Genomic DNA, 24,864 nt, shown 5'->3' with positions numbered 1-24,864 from the left:
GGGGCTCGGTGTATGCGGCTCGCTCTGCCAAGTTTGGGTTCGCCCCTTGGGGAGGAGTGCGGTGCATTTAGGAAACCTAACGGGTGGCTACAGCCCCGGGGAATCTTTGTAAAGGCTACATAGTGATGCCCTGCTAGGCCACCTAGGTAGTGGTCAATGGGGAGTAGCTCTCTCCGGGCAGAATGGGAATCACGGCTTGTGGGTAAAGTGCACAACCTCTGCAGAGTGTTTGAAAACTGATATATCAGCCGTGCTCGCGGTTATGAGCGGCCAAGGGAGCTCCAGTGATTAGTGGTACTTGATCAGAGATACTTTGGTACAGGTGGTTATGAGATTGATGGTTTTGGTTATGACTATGGTGCTGGTAAGTGGTATTCTTTCCGTTTGGAAAGGGTACATCGGGTTAATAACTTGGGTTAATGCTAAAACTTGGCTTTCTACTAGTAAGTAATAATCTGACCAACTAAAAGCAACTGCTTGACTTATCCCCACATACAGCTAGTCCACTACAGCCAGACAGGATACTTGCTGAGTATGTTGATGTGTACTCACCCTTGCTCTACACACCAAACCCCCCCCCCCCCCCATCCCCAGGTTGTCAGCATTGCAACCACTGCTCAGGCGAAGATGAAGCTGTGGAAGGTGACTTCCAGGAGTTCCAAGACTACGACGAGTTCTAGTTGTGGGTTAGCGGCAACCCCCAGTCGGCTGCCTGTGAAGGCCGCGGTTATCTACGTTTCTTTTCCGCACTTTGATTTATTGTAAGAACTATATGGACGTCTCAAACGTATGATGTAATCGACTATTTCCCTTCTTAATACTATTTTGAGCACTGTGTGATGATGTCCATGTTATGTAACTGCTGTGTACGTGAATAACTGATCCTGGCACGTACATGGTTCGCATTCGGTTTGCCTTCTAAAACCGGGTGTGACAGCTGCTGCAATAAGGAGGTAGGATTCGTCAAAGCAAGTTGGCTAAATGGAAGCAATTGTTGTTGTTGTAAGAAGGCAACAATGTTTGCCACATTCTGTGGGTAGAATGGCAGCAATTGTTGCTGTTGCAAGAAGGCAGTAATGTTTCCCACCACATGTGGGTAAAATGGCAACAACTATTGTTGTTGCAAGAAAGCAGCAATGTTTGCCATAGCATGCCGATGGAATGGCAGCAACTGTTGTTGCAGTAAGAAGGTTTCAGGGCTCCCGACAAGTTGGTTAAATGGTAGTAGATGTTGTGCCTGCAAGTAGACAGCAGGGTTCACCCCAGCTAGTTGATTGAATGGAAGAAACTATTGTTGATGGAGGTAAGCAGCAGGGTTCGCTGGAACTACTTGATTGATTGTTGGTAGCAATTGTTGTTGTAGTTGTTGTGTCGCAATTCTTTGGAGATACTGATGCACTAAGGATGGTTGCTGCAATAGGGCATATGGTTGTTGGAGGGTAAATGCTAATGACTGTAAGATGCTTGCTGCAATGGCCTCTTGTAGCATGTAGGGTTGTATAGTTGGGTATTGAAATCTCGCGGCTGTCGCCAGAGAGAGGTATTGTTGTGAGTATTGTGGAATAATAGTCGAGGTAGCAGCGCTTGCTGAAAGAGCAAGGAGGGCAAGGAGGGCAAAGATCTTGGCTGCCATTGGTGCTAAGTTGTTTCTAGTATACTTCACTATGTATGTTGCTAGTTGGTATCGATAATATGGGTGATGGATTAACTACTAATTTGATGGCTATTTATACACATGATTGGCCATGTATATCAACAATATTTCTTCTTTAGCCAACAAAACTATTAGAAGATAAACTAGAGATGACATGGTACCTAGTCTATTTTGATATTTAGTGGCCACTTTCTTCTCTTACACTTTATATGTTGGCAAAACAATTTGCACAAAATACAAGCAAAAGGTGCTATTCTTCCCATGGTATTTCTGAATATACGGGTGATAATGGCATGACCCATTTACCTTTACACATGTGCAACCCTTAGCCACATAATATATGATCCGCTTGATGGAGGTAAGTTTGTGAAGTTGTGACCAAATGATGTGGATCTCAATCATTTTCAATAAAATTTGGATATCAATCAATTTCAACTAATAGAAGAGCATAAACTAAGGGCAAGTGGTATGACACAATGTCCAAGGGTGCGAGCAAGGACATTGAGAATGCAAACATTATGCAGGACGAGACATGAGAAGAATAAATATGCTGGAACAATGGGATTGATAAAAATGAACAAAATCAATGAGTCTAAGGTGTATTAGGTCAACAACATCCACAAGGGAACAAGAAGGAGAGGAATGAGCTATTGTACATGTGGGTGAAGATGTCACACTTAGTTTTATGCAGTGACAGAGAAAAACAGTCATGTAGGTTCTATATAGGATAGAGAATGTCTTGAAGAAAGTGTTTTCCGTTTGTCCTATTGGGCAAATTTTAGTATTGGTGAAATGGTGGCTAGGCTGGGCACTTTTACACCGAAAGTTGTCCAACTCGCTATATAGGAGGGAGGAAGTAATGTACTGACATCTCTAGATTGTCCTATGCCCATTCTTTTTTGACAAGGTCCTACGATCCTTAGAGGTTGGATAAAGGAATCATATGATAAAATTACATGATTGTTCATGACAAATGTTTTGTTCATTGTTCTAAGAATTGAAATGAGGTTCCTATAACTATTTTCAGGCATACATTATGTTTTTATTGTGTCTATGTGTTCGGTGTTTGATGACAGTATTAGTTTCATATTTTGAAAGTGCCAATGATCATTAGTTTTCAGTGTGCACCCAACTAAGCTACCGAGAAATATGAACTATAGTTGGATGGGGCCTCATAAGATTTAGCCAACAGTTCCACAAAGAGCAAGGTTGGTCCTCTTTGAAATACTACGAAGATTGATGGATTAGTGATCACTAAGCATCTAGTAGAGAATGGAGTTTGGGTGGAAGCTATGGAGAGTGACACCTTAGAATGTACAATTGATGTCATACATTATATTGGTATTATGGATGTGGCAGAAATCAAACTAGGTAGGGGTACTACTTATTTTTGGCTCAAAGTCAGAAAATAGATCTAAAACATGTGGTTCTGTTTCATTATGGTTAAAAGGGTATCAATGATGATCAATAGTTGATATGTGTGATTAAAACATAGTGTTTACCAAAAATAGTTAAAGAAACCTTGTTGCAATTCTCACAACAATGAAAAAACATTTGTCATGAATGACCACATAATTTTATCATATGTTTCATTTATCTTAACTCCAATTGATCAAAGAAAAATGGACAAAGGACAATACTAGAGACGTTTTATGCATTAGTCCCTTCCTCATATATATTGAGTTGGACATGGTGTGTTTACTTGGATATTTGTTGAGTCAATCTCTTATTGCATGAGAATATATTCCTTCTCTCATTTTTATTATGTCTACTTCATAGAGAAAATTTCCACTAGCTATAAGGCCTAATATACTTTATTTTGGGCAATTGTTACTGCAAGACTAATACAATGAACATCTCTCAAGTTGTTGAATAAAATAAAATAAATAGTTGTATAGGTTAGCATATGATAGGTAGCCTTAACCTTCTCTTTTTTATTTATTATCTCTCATTAGCATATGCAAAGTTTTCACATAAGCAGGGCAAGCCTTCTATTATGGTTGCCCTTAGAAAGTTTTGGTATTAAGTGTAATATAATGCATAGGTCTCCCCTCTTTGTAAAACTGAAAATAGAAATAGTGGTTGTGGTGTACTTAGCCATCATATGATAACTAGCTTATACTAGCCTTAAGCTTCATCTGCTTAGGGTAGTACAAAAGTATCTATATTTAGATATTATATGTTTTTAATTTCTAGAGATGGTTCAAGAGAGCATTCATATTTAAGAAAAAGTCTTGAGGGGCCTAATGGCCACACCTAGCCTGTATTAATCATTTAGAGATAAGCCTATCAAAAAATGACCTTCAAAAGTCATACTATTTTCTAAGTCGATGGTGATGAAGTTTATCACCAACGCATTCAAACTATTAGTAATAACTTTTGTATCACTATCCACTTCTAAAAATGTCGATGAAAATCAAAGGTGAATGGGAGTTATGAATCAACAATGGGGAGTAATCTATATTAGTACACCATTAGAACCTTTCAATAGGCTCTCCAAAGAAAGACATGGGAGGCTTTAATGGCTAGTTCAGCGTCTATTTAAAACTATCCATTAACTGGCCTTTTGCCTAGTATTGTCTTATTCAATGGCACCAAAGATTTTTAGTGGCACCAAAGTTTTATAGTGGCCACTCAAGCTATAAGATGCACATTTTGTATCGCATTTAATGGTGCTCTAATGAAATTTTTGGTGCTTACCATTGAGTTTTTCTATGCCTAAAAAAATCTAGAAAATACAAGTTTTAGGGTTAAAGGAACCCTCAGGTGGTACCCACTAGAATTTTTGGGGACCCTCTTTGATTTTTGGACACACATGGCAATCAACATCTCTATTGCCTACTTTTTAGGACTCATGTTGTAGTTCACAACAAAATTCTTAAATTCTTTAGATAAAGACAATTATATCATGTGGACAATATATTCGTTCTTTAGTTCCATACCAAAAGACTTAAGTTTATTGGGAAAATTAGTCATCTTAATTTTGTGCTCCCCTACTATAGAGCCATCATACATTTTAGTAATAATATTCAGAATTATGGTTCCAATATATGTATTAGAAGAACCAATGAATTGTTGCTTAATTTTATCAAGATACTCTATGGCACTTGGACATTCAAGATTGCTCCCCTAATAGACTCTATAATATAGCTTCTAATAACCATCATACACTTCTAATTTGATCTATCTCACTTAATGTGTTGAAAATCATATGTCATTGTCAAGGCTGCATTATTAGTTGTCTCATGTGTTCCTTTTATTACCAACATAGGGCCAATATGCTTCAGATTATCAATGGCATTGCCTATCTCTGTCAATAGTGGTCGGCCTGCTAGCCTGCTCCCCACGTAGACTCACATCCCAGGCCACAACTTTGGCCTAGGTAGGAAATTCTTACACTTGCCTGAGCCAGAAGTAGCCTTAACAACTCTGCACCATCTGATCTCATCTAATGACTAGGATAAAAATGCTATGTACCTAATCATTTTTATCTCCTCGTAGCACTCTGCTCTTTCTCCACCTTCTACTCTTGAGAGTCTTCCCTCTTCATCCACCTTCTTTTCTGTCTCATATAAGTTCGAGAGAGCATGGTGGAGTGCTAGTGCCGCCTATGGGGCCCCTCATTGGTGCACACAGTCACCTGAGGGTGAACGCACCGCCATCAAGGAGCCTCTCAATGGCCTAGGCTTACCATCATATCTTAGATAACTGAGATACTATTCTAGACCAACAACAAATTTTATCCTAAGCCCATCTATACAACCTTAACACATCATCATTCTCATCCTCTAGGCTGCAACCTCCACCTAGCCACTAGCTCCTTCATAATGTTTATTCACGGTAGTGTAGAATTATTCAGGTATCATACAATAGGTATGATTCAAAGGTTTTAGTATTTGGTCTTAGGGAAACAAAAAGCAATGGAACACACTTGGATACATTTGAATTTAAAATATAGATCTCTAATACTTTATTACTGAGAGGTCGCACATATCAGCATGAGAACTTTATTATTACAGTATAAATCATAAAAAATCTAGAAGATGGCACCACCAATGGTGGGCGGTTGCAATAAGGTGGTAGGATTCGTCAAAGCATGTTGGCTAAATGGCAGCAATTGTTGTTGTTGTAAGAAGGCAACAATGTTTGCCACATTCTGTGGGTAGAATGGTAGCAATTGTTGCTGTTGCAAGAAGGCATTAATGTTTCCCACAACTTGTGGGTAAAATGGCAACAAATGTTGTTGTCTCAAGAAAGCAACAATGTTTGCCACAGCTTGCAGATGGAATGGCAGAAGCTGTTGTTGCAGTAAGAAGGCATAAGGGCTCCCGACAAGTTGGTTAAATGGTAGTAGCTGTTGTGCCTGCAAGTAGATAGCAGGGTTCACCCCAGCTAGTTGATTGAATGGAAGAAACTGTTGTTGCTGGAGGTAAGCAGCAAGGTTCGCTGCAACTACTTGATTGATTGTTGGTAGCAACTGTTGTTGTAGTTGTTGTGCCGCGATTCTTTGGAGATACAGATGCACTAAGGATGGCTGTTGCAATAGAGCATATGGTTGTTGGAGGGTTAATGCTAATGACCGTAAGATGCTTGCTTGGATGGCCTCTTGTACCATGTAGGATTGTATAGTTGGGTATTGAAATCCCGCGGCTGTCACCGGAGAGAGGTATTGTTGTGAGCATTGTGGAATAAAAGTCGAGGTAGCAGCGCTTGCTGAAAGAGCAAGGAGGGCAAGGAGGGCAAAAATCTTGGCTCCCATTGGTGCTAAGATGTTGCTAGTGTACTTCACTATGTATGTTGCTAGTTGGTATCAATAATATGGGTGATGGATTAACTAGTAATTTGATGGCTATTTATACACATGATTGGCCATGTATATCGACAATATTTCTTCTTTAGCCAACAAAACTAATAGAAGATAAACTAGAGATGACGTGGTACCTAGTCTATTTTGATATTTAGTGGCCACTTTCTTCTCCTACACTTTATATGTTGGCAAAACAATTTGCACAAAATACAAGAAAAAGGTGCTTTTCTTCCCATGGTATTTTCTGAATATATGGGTGTTAATGGCATGACCCATTTTCCTTTACACAAGTGCAACCCTTAGCCACATAATATATGATCCGCTTGATGGAGGTAAGTATGTGAAGTTGTGACCAGATGATGTGGATCTCAATCATTTTCAAAAAAATTTGGATATCAATCAATTTCAACTAATAGAAGAGCATAAACTAAGGGCAAGTGGTATGACACAATGTGCAAGGGCGCAGCAAGGACATTGAGAATGCAAACATTATGGAGGAGGAGACATGAGAAGAATAAATATGATGGAACGATGAGATTGATAAACATGAACAAAATCAATGAGACTAAGGTGCATTAGGTCAACAACATCCACTAGGGAATGAGAAGGAGAGGAATGAGCTATTGTACATGTGGGTGACGATGTCACACTTAGTTTTGTGCAGTGACAGAGAAAAACAGTCATGTAGGTTCTATATAGGATATAGAATGTCTTGAAGAAAGTGTTTTCTGTTTGACCTATTGGGCAAATTTTAGTATTGGTGAAATGGTGGCTAGGGGTGGGCACTTTTACACCGAAAGTTGTCCAACTCGCTATATAGGAGCGAGGGAGTAATGTACTGACATCTCTAGATTGTCCTATGCCCATTCTTTTTTGACAAGGTCCTACGATCCTTAGAGGTTGGATAAATGAATCATATGATAAAATTACATGGTTGTTCATGACAAATGTTTTGTTCATTGTTCTAAGAATTGAAATGAGGTTCCTATAACTATTTTTCAGGCATAATTATGTTTTTATTGTGTTTGTGCGTTCGGTGTTTGATGACAATATTAGTTTCATATTTTGAAAGTGCCTATGATCATTAGTTTTCAGTGTGCACCCATCTAAGCTACCGAGAAATATGAACTATAGTTGGATGGGCCCTCTAAGATTTAGCCAACAGTTCCACAAAGGGCAAGGTCGGTCCTCTTTGAAATACTAAGTAGCTTGATGGATTAGTGATCACTAAGCATCTAATAGAGAAATGATGTTTGGGTGGAAGGTATGGAGAGTGACACCTTAGAATCTACAATTGATGTCATACATTATATTAGTATTATGGATGTGGCACAAATCAAACTAGGTAGGGGGTACTACTTCTTTTTGGATCAAAGTCAGAAAATAGATCTAAAAACATGTGGTTCTATTTCATTATGTTTAAAAGGGTATCAATGATGAACAAGAGTTGATATGTGTGATTAAATCATAGTGTTTACCAAAAATTAGTTAAAGAAACCTTGTTGCAATTCTCACAACAATGAACAAAACATTTGTCATGAATGACCACATAATTTTATCATATGTTTCATTTATCTTAACTCCATTTGATCAAATAAAAATGGACAAAGGACAATACTAGAGATGTTTTATGGATTACTGAGAGGTCGCACATATCAGCACAAGAACTTTATTATTACAGTATAAATTATAAAAAAAAATCTAGAAGATGGCACCATCAATGATGGGCTGCTGCAATAAGGTGGTAGGATTCGTTAGAGCTAGTTGGCTAAATGGTAGCAATTGTTGTTGTTGTTGTAAGAAGGCAATGTTTGCCACAGCCTGCAGGTAGAATGGCAACAATTGTTGATGTTGCAAGAAGACGTTAATGTTTGCCATAGCATGTGGGTGGAATGGCAACAATCCATCTCCTCTACCCACTAATCTCTAGCATTGTGCCGTGGGCTCGTAGCAGTGCTGACCATGGACAACATACAAGACTCAAGTATCGACAAAGCGAGCAAGCCAGAGCATGGATCTAGATTATGGAGAGGAGCACAGGCATACAATGCGATCTGCATGAGGTTAGCACCTTCGAGAAGCAGACCACATAAAAATATGATTTGGCACATGACGAGCGTCACAACGAACTACTAGTCTATTGCTATCTTCTTGGCCCCCAACATTGACAACATGTACCAATGATGTTTGTCGCTTGGAGATAATTCTTAGTGGTGGACTATAATTGCTTGGATTAGACAGATCAATGATGGAAATCTAGAGTAGTTACTGTTGGATTGATCTCCACCAAGATGGGCCCAACGAACATCTTGGGCCTTTGACCCCGCCCTGATCGGGGGCGCCCAACCGTATATAGTTGGTGGGACCCTATCACATTGCGCTATAAATAAAAGATAAGGGCCGACGGCTCAGATGATGTAGTTCGCTAGAGCCGTACTCCCCACCGACAAACCCTAACACCGATATGAGAGAGGGTGCGCAGCCAGTGACAAGAAGACACCACCGTAACCTCGCTACACTGACCTTCTCACCTTCATCAACGAAACTGATGGTGGACAGATCTGTATCCTCCAACACGCCTGCGCTTCCTACGGACGGTAACAATCTAATGTTGTTTTGTTCTAGAAATTAGGAACCCGAAATTACTCAATAGAACACAAATTACCCTACTGATCTACTTCTAGAGATCATATGATTCTAACAATGGTATCAAAGCCTAGACTAGGTGTAGATCCAGTTCGGGGAAAGAAAAGATGTTTGATGGAAATCGAAGAAAGAACGAATCTGTTTTGTGAATGGACTCACACAGAAAAGAATCACGCCCTACCGTGAACACAGAGGACGCCAGTGCGTTTGCTGGCCATGCGGCCGAGAGAGGGCGTCTGCGTTTCTTCGGCTATGGTGGCCTGAGCGCCGGCCAGGCTGTGCGTTACCTATCCCCGCCTGGCTCAAGCCGCCGCGTAGGCCACGGGCATGCCGCAGCCGCTGCGCAAGCCATAACGCCCGCGTGAAGAACGCAGCGTCGGCTTCTTCTGCATGCTCCTGTTTTGATAATTGAGAAAAGAATGCACATGAAGGTGCATGGCGGCTGGGGGTAGGAATGCAAAATATGCGTTAGAGTTTTGCCGCTGTGGGCCTAATATACCCAGTCACAGCACCTGCTCTATAGAAAAGTGAAAGGAAATGAAAAGTGTGTGGAGTACAGCCTACCACCCGAGGCGGTAGCGTGCGCACAGGCCCTATCCCTGGTCCCGTGAACGAGAAATGATGGAACGTTGCCTGCTCCCATGAGGAGCGTACAGTAAAAAGTTTTTTTTTGAACGTTGAATGAGAGAGTGTGCCTAATGTTTGGGCTGGTCACGGGAATAGAAAAGCTAAAGAAAGTTGTAAGAAAAAAACAGTAAACAATTTTAATTTCATAAGATAATATTTAATTATTGGTGGTCTATCTCTATTCAAATTTGAACCAACGAGATAATTTGATTAGGGAATGAAAAATAATTTATTTTATGCTTATGAATAAAAGTTTTATTAACGTTTCCTCTACGTATTTAAAGTTATTATTTTCATTATTAAATTCGAACCAACAGGAGAATTTAATTTTAAAAAATGGATATGATTTTCATATTGTTATAGTATTGTTATTATTCTGACCAATGTTGATTAATAGCAATATTATAATATTATAGTGCCTTTTGTTTTATATTAATTCTATTTCTGCCCAACGGTGATGTAGAATTAATGTAAACTGGATAAATTGTATGCTTAAATTTTGTTGGAACTGAAGCATGCAATTAATGTAATTTGTTCTCACTTTACATGAATTGTAATTTCAAGAGGATACTCCTTGATGGGGTTTATTAAAGATATTCCACCCCTAAAAGGAGATAATTGTACAGAATGGAAGAAAAAGATTGACCTAGCCTTTGTTTTGCTTGAGATGGACTGGGTAGTCACCACACCATGTCCCAATGAGCTTGTGGCACCACTGAGAGAGACAGATGAGGCTGAGTCTGCTTGGCAGACCAGACAGAGGGACCGTGCTCCCAAACAGATGGCTTATAAACTTGAACATAGAAAGTGGGTTATTGCCAACAAAAAGTGCATGGTAGTGCTAAAGAATACAGTTGAGCCTTCTATTGCAGGCTCAATTCCATAGTGTGACACTGTAACAGAATACCTCGATAGAATAAAGGGTCAGTTCTATGGCTCTTCAAAGACATATGCAACTCAGCTGATAAAGCAGCTGGTGATAAAGAGGTATTCTGGAGGAGGCAATGGCACTGGCATAAGAGAGCACATACTAATGATGAGTTATATGAACTCAAAGCTTAAACCAATGGATCTGCATGTTAAGGATGAATTCCTTGTCCATTTGATTTTTGCTTCATTGCCAAAAGAGTTCGACACCATTGTTGTCAACTACAACATTCAACCCGAGAAGTGGGATCTTGATCATTGTATGGATATGTGTGTGCAAGAAGAGGAAAGAATGAAAGCTGCCAATGGTGGCACTCTCCACTATGTTAAAGATATTAAGAAAATAAATTTTAATGCCAATGCCAACTCTCCCGCAAAGGCAAAGGGAAAGGCTCCTCAACACCATCAGCCTCAACAGAAAAAGTTTATGGTAAACAAAGATCAATGTCTCCATTGTAAGAAGACAGAACATTACAAGAAAGACTGTCCTGAATTCTTAAAGTCTATCATGGCAAAGAATGGTGAGAACATTATTATGTTCATTAATGAATCACTGTATGTACAATATTCAAAATCTACTTGGCGGATTGACTCAGGGGCAACTATCCATGTTGCTAATTCTTTACAGGGATTCTGTTCGACGAGGACTATGCAAAGAAAAGAAAGACACATTAAAGTTGCAAATGGAGTGCAAGCAGATGTTGAAGCTATTGGCGACCTTCCTCTAGAGCTTGCTAATGGCTTCATACTTGTACTTAGAGATGTTCTTTATGTTCCCTCTTTACATAGGAATTTGATTAGTGTCTCATGTTTGGACAATGATGGTTTTGATTTTCATTTTGGAGATGGCAAATGTGAGATATTTCATAATAAAGAAAGTGTTGGTCTTGCTTTTCAAAAGGAAGACCTTTATTTGTTATCGCTTCATGAAAATGTGAATTCCATAAGTGATATGAATGAAAATGTACCCTCATCGATGAATGAAAACAGAAAACGAAAGAGAACTCCTGATGCATCATCGAAATTATGGCACTGCCGTTTAGGCCATATTTCGAGGGGGAATAGAGAGACTAGTTAAGAATGATATTCTTCCTCCATTAGAGTTCTCAGACTTAGAACAATGCAGAGAATGCATTAAATGAAAGTATGCAAACCAAATTAAAAAGAACGTCAAACGAAGCACAAGAATTCTACAGATAATCCACACAGACATATGTGGTCTATTTCCTATGAAAAGTGTGGATGGTTTTGACTCGTTCATAATGTTCACTTATGATTACTCTCGTTTTGGCTACATTTATCCAATCAAATAAAGAACAGAAGTGTTGGATAAATTTAAGATATTTAAGGCTGAAGTTGAAAATCAGCATAGTTCAAAGATTAAGGTAGTCCGGTCTGACCGTGGTGGAGAGTACTATGGTCGGCATACCCCATTGTAACACCCTGAATTTGGGGGTATAAAATTTCTTTCTTATTATCATCCAAATTCAGGTGTTACTCTTCTCTCTCTTACTCTAGTTTCCATCTCTCTCTAGTTCCTCTCTCTCTTTGTCTTTTGGTTAGGGTTAGCTTAATTAGTGAGGGATTATTTATTTTATTTTTGACAAAACATATGAGTCATGTAATGTTGCATCATGTTGAGTTCCAAATATTCTTTGAATTGTTGCACATGTTTGTTTGGTTTGAATTTGAAACTTGGTTTGAATTTGAATTGAAAACCCTAGAGAAAATAAATATAAAAGCAATTAGAAATTCCCTGAAAATGGAAAAACCCAGTTCAGCCCAAGTCGACCCACTAAGCCAAGCCCCCGTGCGCACCCATGCCCGCGCGCCCTCTCTCCCCTCTCTCCCTCCCGCTGTCCAGTGGGCCAGCCCTGTCGGTGTCGTTCCTTTCGCACGCACGTCCGTTTCTCTCTCTGTCCCGCCGACCCCACCTGTCAGCTCGTCCTCAAACTCCCGCCCATGTTCTCCCACCGTGGACGCGCCCACGACCGTGCGATCTCCAGCCACCTCCGCACGTCCTCGCCCCTTTTGAGCCCTGCGCCCACTCGCCCACTTCCCCTCGCTCACTTGTGCCCTCAGCCGAACCCTCTCGCCGCCTCTCTCGCTCTCCGCACGCGACCAGGTAGCTCTGTCGCCGCTCACCGAAGGCCGCTGTCCGTTCTATGATCGCTGTCAAGCCCGCGCCCCGTCCGTTGCCTTGGTGAGTTCCGTCTCGCCGTTAGCTACTCGGGACACCCTTTGGTTTGCCTTTTCCCTCCCTGGTTTGCTCGGTCCGCGCTCACCGGAGCACTTCTTGCGTAGCCGGAGTCCGCCACCGTCGACCCGAGGCTCCACCGCACCCTCGTCGTTCCCCAAGCTTCCCCGAGTTCACACTCGAGGTGAGCAACCTTCCCATGTCTTTATTTCGCCAAGTAGCGCCCCAGTGCCCGCACAATTGCTCACCGGAGTTAGTTGCGTCGCCGTGGGACCTTTCCACCGCGGTTTGCGTCCTCAGGTGCCTGTGCCGGTGTTGCGCCCATGGTCGAGTTCGCCAGATCGCCCTGAGCACGCTCGAGGTTTTCCTCGAGCCTCTAGAGCCTCGCCGTGATCAGTCCCCTCGTCTCCAGCGAGCCCTCACCGCGAGATCGACCGGCGCCACCGCACCCGCGTCCGGTCGCCAGCCGTTGGATCTCGGGCGTCCGTCCGAGATCGAGCAGTTTAGACTTAATCAGAGCGGATCTAATCTCAGCCTTCTGATCCAGATCCGACTGCTCTCCTCTCTCCCCCTCACCCGCACCCATGCCGCTGGGCCCAGCTGGTCAGCCCGCCCTGGTTCGCTAAAACCCCGTCCCCGCCTGCCAGTAGCGTCCGCGCACTCACGCCCGCGCGCACGTCCGCAGGATATAATCCTGTCTGTTGATCTCTGATCCGATGGTCGAGATCACCCCGTACCCCCTACACGTGTAACTTTAGCTAAAGAGACCCTCGGGTTTTAGAGAATTAACCCGTCATCCTGAGTTTTAGAGCGCAGACCCCTGGTTTCTTTTAAATAGCCCCCAGTGCTCTTAAATAATCACATAACTAGCCCTAATTTCATATTTCAAACTTCAAAACTTGTTTATTGCATATCTTTTTCATATGAACTCCAAATTTAGTGGTTCAAATTGCAAAATGTTCATAAAATTATTCTCTGTCCAAATAAATTATGTTCATCTATAGTATGTACACTTTAATTTATACCTAGAATATAATATTGATGTATATGTTGATTTATTCCCTTAGTTAAATAAATAAAAGAGAAAACCCTAGGGACAAATGGATGTTTAATCTTGTGAGTTTAATAATATGTAAGATAAGAATTTATCTCTGGTTTAACTTTTAGGTCTCAATAAAATGAGTCGTATTAGATTATGTAATCATGGACAACACTTAAAGAGTAATCAACTCCTAATTAAGATTAGTTCATTTTATCATTTGATCTCATTCTTCTTTAATTAATACTATACCATTTGAGATGTGTTCCAATGTTTGTACATGTTTGATGTGTTGTTCATTTGTACTTTCTAAATGTATTGAATGTATGATCGCTTTACGAGCAGCACGTGGTTCCTGAGTGTGTTGCCGAAGATCCCTCTGAGCAACAACCTCGTGAAGGCAAGTGTCCTCTGACCCATTATGTCCTATTTTACTTTATAATTCACTGTCTCGCATTACATTATTTAAAACTTAAGGATTGACTAGTATGTATTTACCTTCTCCTTGTTTACCTTTTGGGTTATTCTGATTAGCTTATGCTATTGCTTTAACTTAATCAATGAACATGATGTGATTATTTATGATACGATGATGTTATCCCGATGGGGTCCTTGTGATACTTTATGAGACTCAGGTTGTTTCCTGAGTACCTCTCCATAAGGACCTGTTTGGGGAGTGACAACCCGGGATAACAGTGCAACCATGAGGGTGGAATGGGATGCCCTTAGCTGATTAATTAGAGGAACCAGATGAGTAGTTGGCTTCGTCGTAGGTCCGTCAATGGGGTCCGGGCATAGTACTTGCTCTGCCGAGGCTGGTTGCAGAGGTTCTTGATTTGGTTTTGTTAGTCACCCTTCCTTTGGGGAGATGTAATGTGTTTATCAAACTGGAGAAACCTAACGGGCGGCTATGACCTCTGGGAAATCTTTGTAAAGGCTACATGGTTTCAACCTGCTAGGTCACCTTGGTAGTGATCAATGGGGAGGTTAGAACCCCGGGCAGAAAGGGAATCACGACTTGTGGGTAAAGTGTGCGACCTCTGCAGAGTGTTAGAAACTGGTATATCAGTCGTGCTCATGGTTATGAGCGGCCTTGGGATCCTCTTTGATTAGAAGAACTTTGGTTACTTTTATGACGATGGTTAGCAATGATGGTTATAATTTTGATCTCTGGTATTTCATCTTGGAGGAGTGCTTCTGGGTAGTAACAGGGTTTATTACTAAAATTTGGCTCTACTTATAGTGATAAAACTTGACCAACTAAAAGCAACTACTTAACCTTAACTCCACATACAGCTAGTCTACTTTAGCCAAACGGGACATTTGCTGAGTACGTTGATGTGTACTCACCCTTGCTTTACAAACCACCCCATCCCAGGTTGTCCCCACTGTACCTAGTGCTCAGGAGGAGATGTTGGCAACATGGAGGACTTTGAGGAGTTCCAGGACTACGACGAGTTCTAGTTTATCTTAGTGGCAAAGCCCCCGTCAGCTGCCGGTGTAGGCTTATCTTCTACGTTTCGTTTTTCCGCACTTTGATATTAATGTTAAAGGCAATGGATATGTATTAGACTCTGTGGATGTCTTGGACATCAAGATGTAATTAAAAGTACCTTTTCGCTATTTATTTTGAGCATTGTGTGATGATGTCCAATTATGTAATTGTTGTGTACGTGAGTTCTGATCCTGGCACGTACATGGTTCGCATTCGGTTTACCTTCCAAAACCAGGTGTGACATAAGTGGTATCAAAGCCATTACTGACTGTAAGACCGCTAACATAGACTAGAATGGTCGCCCTAAGGACTATAGACCCCTACTCTTACCTTGACCTAAGTGTCCTTTCAAAAGTTGGTCATCTTGACCAACTCTATGTTATTTACTCATCTCAATAGTTTTGTCTCACTTTTCTTTCTATTTACTTTCTAGTCTTATAGTTCTACTCTCACTCTTGTGCTTACGATGTCTTTTGTAGATGGCTCGTATTAGATGCACAGCACATAAGTCAGTGATCCTCTTTTTGCCTTCTCGCCTGGCGGAGTGTCCACTGCGTCGCACGGTGCCAGGTCAGTCCAGTCACCTGGAGAGACTGCATCGTCGCCTGCACGAGGAGTAGGAGCGCTGACGCCAGGAGCAGGAGCAGCAGGACTCTTCCCCCTCACCTCAGCAGGAGGTGGAGTCTAGGAGGTTGCCTTCTCGTGCACCTCAGCCAGAGATGCCCCCTGCACCACCACATGGCACCTTGGATGCTGGAGGAGACCCTAATGGAGAAGGAGACAACGACGCTAGTGGCAGTTCTAGCCACGACACAGAGCTCTCGGAGGAGCCAAAGCCGGAGGGATGGATCGCTAGACCCATCACTCGTGATGCCGCTAGCAGGTGTCACTTCCACGACGCTCTCGATACCTTGCTGCGTCGGGCCTTCGACCGACACACTTGGTCCATCGAGTACCGTTGTGTAGTCTACCAGCATCGTCGCGGGTTATACCCAGACCAGTGGGAGGCTACTTGCTTGGTGCGCCGTCCGAACGATGATCTCCAGGGTGCAGAGGCCTTCTCAGAGCACTATTCTATCACTGAGAGGGATACTGCCGAGGTAGCCATGCAAGATGCAACATGACGTGCACTTTCTCAGTATTGCTCGTTGTTAAGCGGGGTAGCTAATGGCCTTAACCTGAAGTACTACACTCGTCGTTCAACCGGCAGTGCTGGAGGTGTGATTGTCTCACCCGTTGGTGAGGGCAATCCCAGGCTGAACAACATGGTCAACCTGGCTGTTGTCCTCAACACCGAGCTGGACCACGTCCTTGATGAGTTGGGCAAGGTTCGGGTGGAGGTTGCGGAATTGCATGCTGAGTGCACAGCATGCCACTATCTGGATGATGGTTCCCCCGCCCCTGTCGGGATTCAGCACCCTTACCGCTCACCGCCCCGTGGTCGCTTCGAGTATGGTACCCCAGACTGCAGGACCCGGATAGATTTGGATCCATAGATCGACAAAGTCGGAGTCTGTAATAATGCTTAATTCAGTGTCTTAGTCCAGTCAGTCTTAGTTAGAGTTAGTTTGCTTATCATATGCTGGAATGCTTGTCATGATGAACATGTAATGAAGTTGGATCTTTGTAATGATTGTCATCAAGGTGTGGGTATCCGCTACAACTTGGTGTAGTTATTAATAAAGTCAGCCATTTAGTTGGGTAATCCATTTATTTCCACTTTCCTCTTTATCTGAGAAGCTGTCAGTGAGGATGATCAGTTGTTCGGTGCTATGAAGATTTCCGTATATCTTTTCTTATGCTGAAAGACTACAGAGTCAGATCTGAAGTGTGTGTGCTTTCTACAGATGTCTGAGAACAGGCGTAGAGGTGCAAGGCGTGCTCAGCCAGAACAGAAGGTACCCAGGAAGATGCAGCGCAGTAGCAGCAGTTGACACCACCACCGCCGATGACAGTTGAGCAGATGTTCACGATGCAAACTCAGGCAGTCCAAGCAATTGGTCAGACACTAGCAGCAATGCAGCAGGTGCAGCAGCAGCCACCCCCACCTCAGCCTCCCGTGCAAGTCCAGATGCCTCAGGTGCCCAGAGACAAGCGGGCAGAATTCATGATGGGCCATCCCCCTGTCTTTGCCCACTCTAATGATCCCATGGACGCTGATGATTGGTTGTGTACTATGGAGCGCGAGTTGCACACTGCCCAGTGCAACGATCGCGAGAAGGCTCTGTATGGTCCCCGTCAGCTAAGGGGAGCAACATAGTCCTGGTGGGAGTCTTACCTCGCCACTCATGCTAACCCTGAAGCCATCACTTGGGAGGAATTCAGGGACAACTTCCGTCGCTACCATGTGCCCGAGGGACTGATGATAGTGAGGAAGGAGGAGTTTCTCGCCCTGAAGCAAGGTCCCCTGTTCGTCAGTGAGTACAGGGACAAGTTTCTGCAGCTATCACATTATGACCCAGAAGATGTCAACATAGATGCTAAGAGGCAGTACCATTTCCTGAGAGGGTTGGTTGATCCCCTCCACTACCAGCTAATGAACCACACTTTCCCTACCTTCCAGCATTTGATTTACAGGGCAATCATGACTAAAAGGAAGTGTCGAGAGATGGAGGACAGGAAACACAAGATCGATGGATCTCAGGTCGGGAGTAGCAGTCGTCCCCGCTCGGGCAACTCACCCCAGCAATTCAAGCAAGGCCACCAGCACCAGCGTCAGCATCAACACCAGTACTAGAGGCAGTTTCCTCAACAACAGCAGCAGCAGTACCGTCAGAACACCCAACCAGGAGGAAATCAATACCAGCGTCAGAATAACTAGGCAACTCGCCTTCCTGCCCCAGCAACCAACCAGAATAGTCAAGTAGTTCCAGCACAAGTAGGAGGTCGTGTGTGCTTCTATTGTGGAGAGCAAAACCACTAGGCGAAGAACTGTCAGAGGCCGTGGTCAGGCCTACAACCGTGGAAAGGTGAACCACCTGGAGGCCGAAGCAATCCAGGATGCTCAGGACGTGGCAGTAGGTATGTTTCCAGTCAAATCCTACCCAGCAAAAGTATTATTTGATACTGGTGTCACACATTCTTTTGTTTCTACATCTTGGGTAGAATCACATAACATCCCCATGGAACCAATGATTCCACCTTTAAGAGTTAATTCAGTTGGGGAAAAGTTCAGTCCGATAGGATTTGTCCGAATCTAAGGATTGAAATAAGGGGGATAGCCTTCCTCGCTAGCCTAGTAGTAATGGGAACTCAAGGGTTAGATGTCATCCTAGGGATGAATTGGTTGCACAGAAACCAAGCCACTGTCAGTTGTGACAAGAGAACAGTTAAGTTGGTGTCCCCATCCGGAAAGGAAGTAGTAACTAAGTTGTACTTGCCTGAACTAGAAGAAGGAGCCTGTCACCATTTATCAGTAGATGCCAAAGAGTCCAATCCGATTGAGGCAATTAGGATTGTCTAAGAATTCCCCAATGTATTCCCTGAAGAGTTATGAGGCATGCCACCTGAAAGGAAAGTTGAATTTTCCATAGAGCTTATCCCAGGCACCGCCCCTATTTCCAAGAGAGCCTATCGAGTGTCTGAACCAGAGTTGGTGGAACTCAAGAAGCAAATTGATGAATTGTTAGAGAAAGGCTACATCAAACCAAGTACCTCACCTGGGGCAGCCCCAGTGCTATTTGTGGAGAAGAAGGATGGTACGAAGAGGATGTGCATTGATTACAGAGCTTTGAATGAAGTCACTGTCAAGAACAAGTACCCCCTGCCCCGAATTGAGGATCTATTCGATTAGTTGAGAGGAGCCAGTATGTTCTCAAAGATAGATCTGAGGTTAGGTTACCATCAGCTCAGAATCCGACCTTCAGATATAACGAAGACAACATTCATCACCAAGTATGGACTATATGAGTTCATGGTTATGTCGTTCGGTTTGACGAATGCGCCAGCCTACTTCATGTATCTGATGAACAGTGTGTTCATGGACTATCTTGATAAGTTCGTAGTGGTGTTCATTGATGATATTCTTATATATTCCTAGAATGAACAAGACCATGAAGAACATTTGAGGAAGGTACTTCATAGGCTACGAGAGTGCCAGTTGTACGCCAAACTTAGCAAGTGCGAGTTCTGGATCAGCGAAGTTCTGTTCTTGGGTCATATTATAAACCAAGATGGACTAGCTATGGATCCAAAGAAGGTAGCAGCGATTCTGGACTGGAAAGCACCAAAAGATGTCCGAGGAATCAAGAGCTTCATTGGGATGGTTGGTTATTATCGGCGTTCCATTGAAGGTTTCTCCAAGATTGCTAGTCCAATGACAACCTTGCTAGCAAAGAAGGTTGAGTTCAAGTGGACCCCAACATGCCAAGAATCATTTGAGATGTTGAAGCAGAAGTTGACAACAGCACCAGTGTTGATTCTGCCAGATGTTCACAAGCCATTCTCAGTATATTGCGATGCTTCGTACACCGGACTGGGATGTGTGTTAATGCAGGAAGGGAGAGTAGTGGCATACTCGTCCTGATAGTTGAAGATTCATGAGAAGAATTACCCCACTCATGATCTAGAGCTAGCAGCAGTGGTTCATGCACTAAAGACCTGGAGACATTATCTTTATGGGCAGAAGTGCAATATCTACACAGATCACAAGAGCCTCAAGTACATATTCACTCAGTCAGAGTTAAACATGAGGCAGCGAAGATGGCTAGAATTGATCAAAGACTATGAGCTAGAGATCCATTATCACTCAGGCAAAGCAAATGTGGTTGCAGATGCTCTGAGCAGAAAGAGTTAAGTTAATATGTTGGTCGCTCACCCGATGACGTTCGAGCTAGCGAAGGAATTCGACAGGCTGAGTCTCGGATTTCTGAACAACACTCAAGGAGTGACAGTCGAGCTAGAACCCACACTGGAGCAAGATATCAGGAAGGGCCAAAAGGATGACAAGAAGATCAATGAGATCTGGCAACTAATCATAGATGGGAAAGGTCCAGATTTCCGTGAAGATGCAGAAGGAGTGATATGGTTCAAGGATAGGCTGTGCGTTCCCGACATCAAATCGATCCGGGAACTGATTCTCAAGGAAGCTCATGAGACAACATATTCTATACACCCTGGTAGCGAGAAAATGTACCAAGACCTGAAGAAGAGATTCTGGTGGTACAGTATGAAAAGAGAGATAGCAGAATATGTGGCCAAATGCGATAGTTGTTAGAGGATCAAGGCATAGCATCAGAAGCCCGCAGTTTTGTTACAGCCATTGCAGATTCCTCAGTGGAAATGGGATGAGATTGGGATGGACTTTATAGTCGGTCTGCCCCGCACTTGAGTTGGTTATGACTCCATCTGGGTAGTAGTGGACCGTTTAACAAAGGTGGCCCATTTCATACCAGTCAAGACCACCTATAACAGTGCAATGTTGGCAGAATTATATATGTCTCGGATTGTGTGCTTAAATGGCATTCCAAAGAAGATAGTATCGGACAGAGGCACCCAGTTTACTTCTCATTTTTTGTAGCAGTTACATGAAGCTTTGGGCACACACTTGAAGTTCAGTTCAGCTTATCACCCGTAGACAGATGGTCAGACTGAGAGAACCAACCAGATTCTTGAGGATATGTTGAGAGCTTGTGCTTTGCAAGACAAGTTAGGTTGGGACAAGAGGCTACCGTATGCAGAATTCTCCTACAACAATAGCTATCAGGCCAGCCTGAAAATGTCACTGTTCTAAGCACTCTATGGGAGGAATTGAGAACTCCATTGCATTGGGACCAACCCGGCTAAAGGAATGTCTTCGGTCCAGAGATTTTGGTTGAAGCTGAAGAGAATATTAGAATGGTCCGAGAAAATCTGAAGGCAGCGTAGTCAAGATAGCAAAGCTATGCTGACACCAGAAGAAGGGAACTCAGTTTTGAAGTGGGAGACTATGTCTATTTGAAAGTGTAACCCATCAGAGGAACCAAAAGGTTTGGAGTCAAAGGCAAGCTAGCACCTCGATATATTGGGCCATACCAGATTCAAGCAAGACATGGAGAAGTGGCATATCAACTCGGCTTACCAAAAAATATGTATGTTGTGCACGATGTGTTTCACGTGTCTCAGTTGAAGAAATGCTTGCGAGTACCAGAAGAGTAGTTCCCAACGGAAGACCTTGAAGTTCAAGAAGATCTGACATACATTGAGAAGCCAACTCAAATTCTGGAGACAGCAGATTGGGTCACTCGGAGGAGCACTATCCTGATGTGCAAAGTCAAGTGGGGTCACCACTCAGAAGAAGAAGCAACCTAGGAAAGAGAAGACGATCTGAGAGCCAAGTACCCTGAACTCTTTGCTAGCCAGCCCTGAATCTTGAGGGCGAGATTCTTTTAAGGGGGATAGGTCAGTAACACCCTGAATTTGGGGGTATAAAATTTCTTTCTTATTATCATCCAAATTCAGGTGTTACTCTTCTCTCTCTTACTCTAGTTTCCATCTCTCTCTAGTTCCTCTCTCTTTGTTTCTATTTTGGTTAGGGTTAGCTTAATTAGTGAGGGATTATTTATTTTCTTTTTGACAAAACATATGAGTCTTGTAATGTTGCATCATGTTGAGTTCCAAATATTCTTTGAATTGTTGCACATGTTTGATTTGGTTTGAATTTGAAACTTGGTTTGAATTTGAATTGAAAACCCTAGAGAAAATAAATAGAAAAGCAATTAGAAATTCCCTAAAAATGGAAAAACCCAATTCAGCTAAGTCGGCCCACTAAGCCCATCCCTGCACGCGCGCCCGCGCGCCCTCGGTGCCTGAAAGGCGGGTCACACCTGTCGGCGCCAATCCGCGCGCCCTCTCTCCCCTCTCTCCCTCCCGCTGTCCAGTGGGCCAGCCCTATCGGTGTCGTTCCTTTCGCACGCGCACCCGTTTCTCTCTCTGCCCCGCCGACCCCACCTGTCAGCTCGTCCTCAACCTCCCACCTACGTTCCCCCACCGTGAACGCGCCCATGACCGCTCGATCTCCGGCCACCTCCGCACATCCTCGCCCCTTTTGAGCCCCACACCCCGCTCGCCCAGTTCCCCTTGCTCACTTGCGCCCTCAGCCGAACCCTCTTGCCCCCTCTCTCGCTCTGCGCATGCAACCAGGTAGCTCCACCGCCGCTCACCGAAGATCATCGTCCGTTCTACAACCGTCGTCGAGCCCGCGCCCGTCAGTTGCCTCAGTGAGTTCCGCCTCACCGTCAGCAACTTGGGACACCCTTTGGTTTGCCTTTTCCCTCCCTGGTTTGCCCGGTCCACGCTCACCGGAGCACTTCTTGCGCAGCCAGAGTCCGTCGTCGTCGACCCAAGGCTCCACCGCACCCCCGCTGTTCCCCAAGCGTCCCAGAGTTCACACTCGAGGTGAGCAACCTTCCCATGTCTTTATTTCACCAAGTATCGCCCTAGTGCTCACGCAATTGCTCACCGGAGTTAGTTGCGCCGCCTCGGGACCTTTCCACCGCAGTCTGCGTCATTTGGTGCCCTGCGCCGGTTTTGCGCCCATGGTCGAGTTCGCCAGATCGCCCTGAGCACGCTCGAGTTTTTCCCCGAGCCTCTAGAGCCTCGCAGTAGCCAGTCCCCTCGTCTCCAGCGAGCCCTCGCCGCGAGACCGAGCGGTGCCACCGCACCCTCGTCCGGCCGCCAGTCGTTGGATCTCGAGCATCCGCCCAAGATCGGGCGGTTTAGACTTAATCAGAGCAGACCTAATCTCAGCTCTCCGATCCAGATCCGACTGCTCTCCTCTCTCCCCCTCACCCGCGCCCCTGCCGCTTGGCCCAGCTGGTCAGCCCGCCCTGGTTCGCTAACACCCCGTCCCCGCCTATCAGTCACGTCCGCGCGCGCATCCACAAGATCTAATCCTGTCTGTTGATCTCTGATCCAATGGTCGAGATCACCACGTACCCCTTCGCGTGTAACTTTAGCTAAAGAGACCCTCGTGTTTTAGAGAATTAACCCCGTCGTCCTGAGTTTTAGCGTGCAGACCCCTGGTTTCTTTTAAATAGCCCTTTGTGCTCTTAAATAATCACATAATTAGCCCTAATTTCATATTTCAAACTTCAAAACTTGTTTATTTCATATCTTTTTCATATTAACTCCAAATTTAGTGGTTCAAATTGCAAAATGTTCATAAAATTATTCTCCGTCCAAATAAATTATGTTCATCTATAGTCTGTACACTTTAATTTTATACCTAGAATATAAGATTGATGTATATGTTAATTTATTCCCTTAGTTAAATAAATAAAAGAGAAAACCCTAGGGATAAATGGTTGTTTAATCTTGTATATGTTAATTTATTCCCTTAGTTAAATAAATAAGATTGAATGTATGATCGCTTTATTTTGACAACGAGCAGCCCGTGGTTCCTAAGTGTGTTGCCGAAGATCCCTCTGAGCAACAACCTGGTGAAGGCAAGTGTCCTCTGACCCATTATATCCTATTTTACTTTATAATTCACTGTCCCGCATTACATTATTTAAAACTTAAGGATTGACTAGTCTGTATTTACCTTCTCCTTGTTTACCTTTTGGGTTATTCTAATTAGCTTATGCTATTGCTTTAACTTAATCAATGAACATGATGTGATTATTTATGATACGATGATGTTATCCCGATGGTGTTCTTGTGATACTTTAGGGGACTCAAGCTATTTCCTGGGTAACTCTTCGTAAGGACCTGTTTGGGGAGCGACAACCCAGGATAACAGTGCAACCATGAGGGTGGAATGGGACGCCCTTAGCTGATTAATTAGAGGAACCAGAGGAGTAGTTGGGTTCGTCGTAGGGCCGTCAATGGGGTCCGGACACAATACTTGCTCTGCCGAGGCTGGTTGCAGAGGTTCTCGATTTGGTTTTGTTATTCACCCTTCCTTTGAGGAGATTATTGTGTTTATCAAACTGGAGAAACCTAACGGGCGGCTATGACCTCTGGGAAATCTTTGTAAAGGCTACGTAGTGAGACCCTGCTAGGTCACTTTGGTCGTGATCAATGGGGAGGCTAGAACCCTGGGCATAAAGGGAATCACGACTTGTGGGTAAAGTGTGCGACCTCTGCAGAGTGTTAGAAACTGGTATATCAGTCATGCTCACAGTTATGAGCGGCCTTGGGATCCTCTTTGATTAGAAGAACTTTGGTTACTTTTATGACGATGGTTAACAATGATGGTTATAATTTTGATCTCTGGTATTTCCTCTTGGAGGGAGTGCTTCTGGGTAGTAATAGGGTTTATTACTAAAATTTGGCTCTACTTATAGTGATAAAACTTTACCAACTAAAAGCAACTGCTTAACCTTAACTGCACATACAGCTAGTCCACTTTAGCCAAACGGGACATTTGCTGAGTACGTTGATGTGTACTCACCCTTGCTTTACAAACCACCCCACCCCAGGTTGTCCCCACTGTACCCAGTGCTCAGGAGGAGATGTTGGCAACATGGAGGACTTTGAGGAGTTCCAGGAC

General features: G+C 43.5%; 1 protein-coding gene and 2 pseudogenes across 3 annotated transcripts; all 3 read right to left on the bottom strand.

Moving 5' to 3' along the window:
* Positions 1–328: 328 nt before the first annotated feature.
* Positions 329–1,701, bottom strand: z1D_3 (alpha zein pseudogene; annotated as a pseudogene). Its single transcript, NR_152429.2, has one exon. The product of NR_152429.2 is annotated as an alpha zein pseudogene (transcript).
* Positions 1,702–5,598: 3,897 nt separating this feature from the next.
* z1D_2 (alpha zein) lies at positions 5,599–6,472 on the bottom strand. The gene has a single exon (NM_001111586.2). The coding sequence runs from the start codon at positions 6,411–6,413 to the stop codon at positions 5,691–5,693; it is 723 nt and encodes a 240-aa protein (NP_001105056.1). The 5' UTR covers positions 6,414–6,472; the 3' UTR covers positions 5,599–5,690.
* A 1,574-nt stretch (positions 6,473–8,046) lies between these two features.
* On the bottom strand, positions 8,047–8,360 carry z1D1_1 (alpha zein pseudogene; annotated as a pseudogene). The gene has a single exon (NR_153840.1). The product of NR_153840.1 is annotated as an alpha zein pseudogene (transcript).
* Between the last annotated feature and the right edge of the window lie 16,504 nt (positions 8,361–24,864).

This window comes from Zea mays, chromosome 1, assembly GCF_902167145.1.
Source record: "Zea mays cultivar B73 chromosome 1, Zm-B73-REFERENCE-NAM-5.0, whole genome shotgun sequence".
Classification (NCBI taxonomy): domain Eukaryota; kingdom Viridiplantae; phylum Streptophyta; class Magnoliopsida; order Poales; family Poaceae; genus Zea; species Zea mays.
Note: the sequence above shows the minus strand (reverse complement) of the source record. Positions and strands in the feature narration are given on the sequence as shown.

Coding starts and splice junctions, on each gene's coding strand:
- z1D_2 (NM_001111586.2), bottom strand. CDS start 6,413: ATGGGAGCCAAGATTTTTGCCCTCCTTGCCCTCCTTGCTCTTTCAGCA.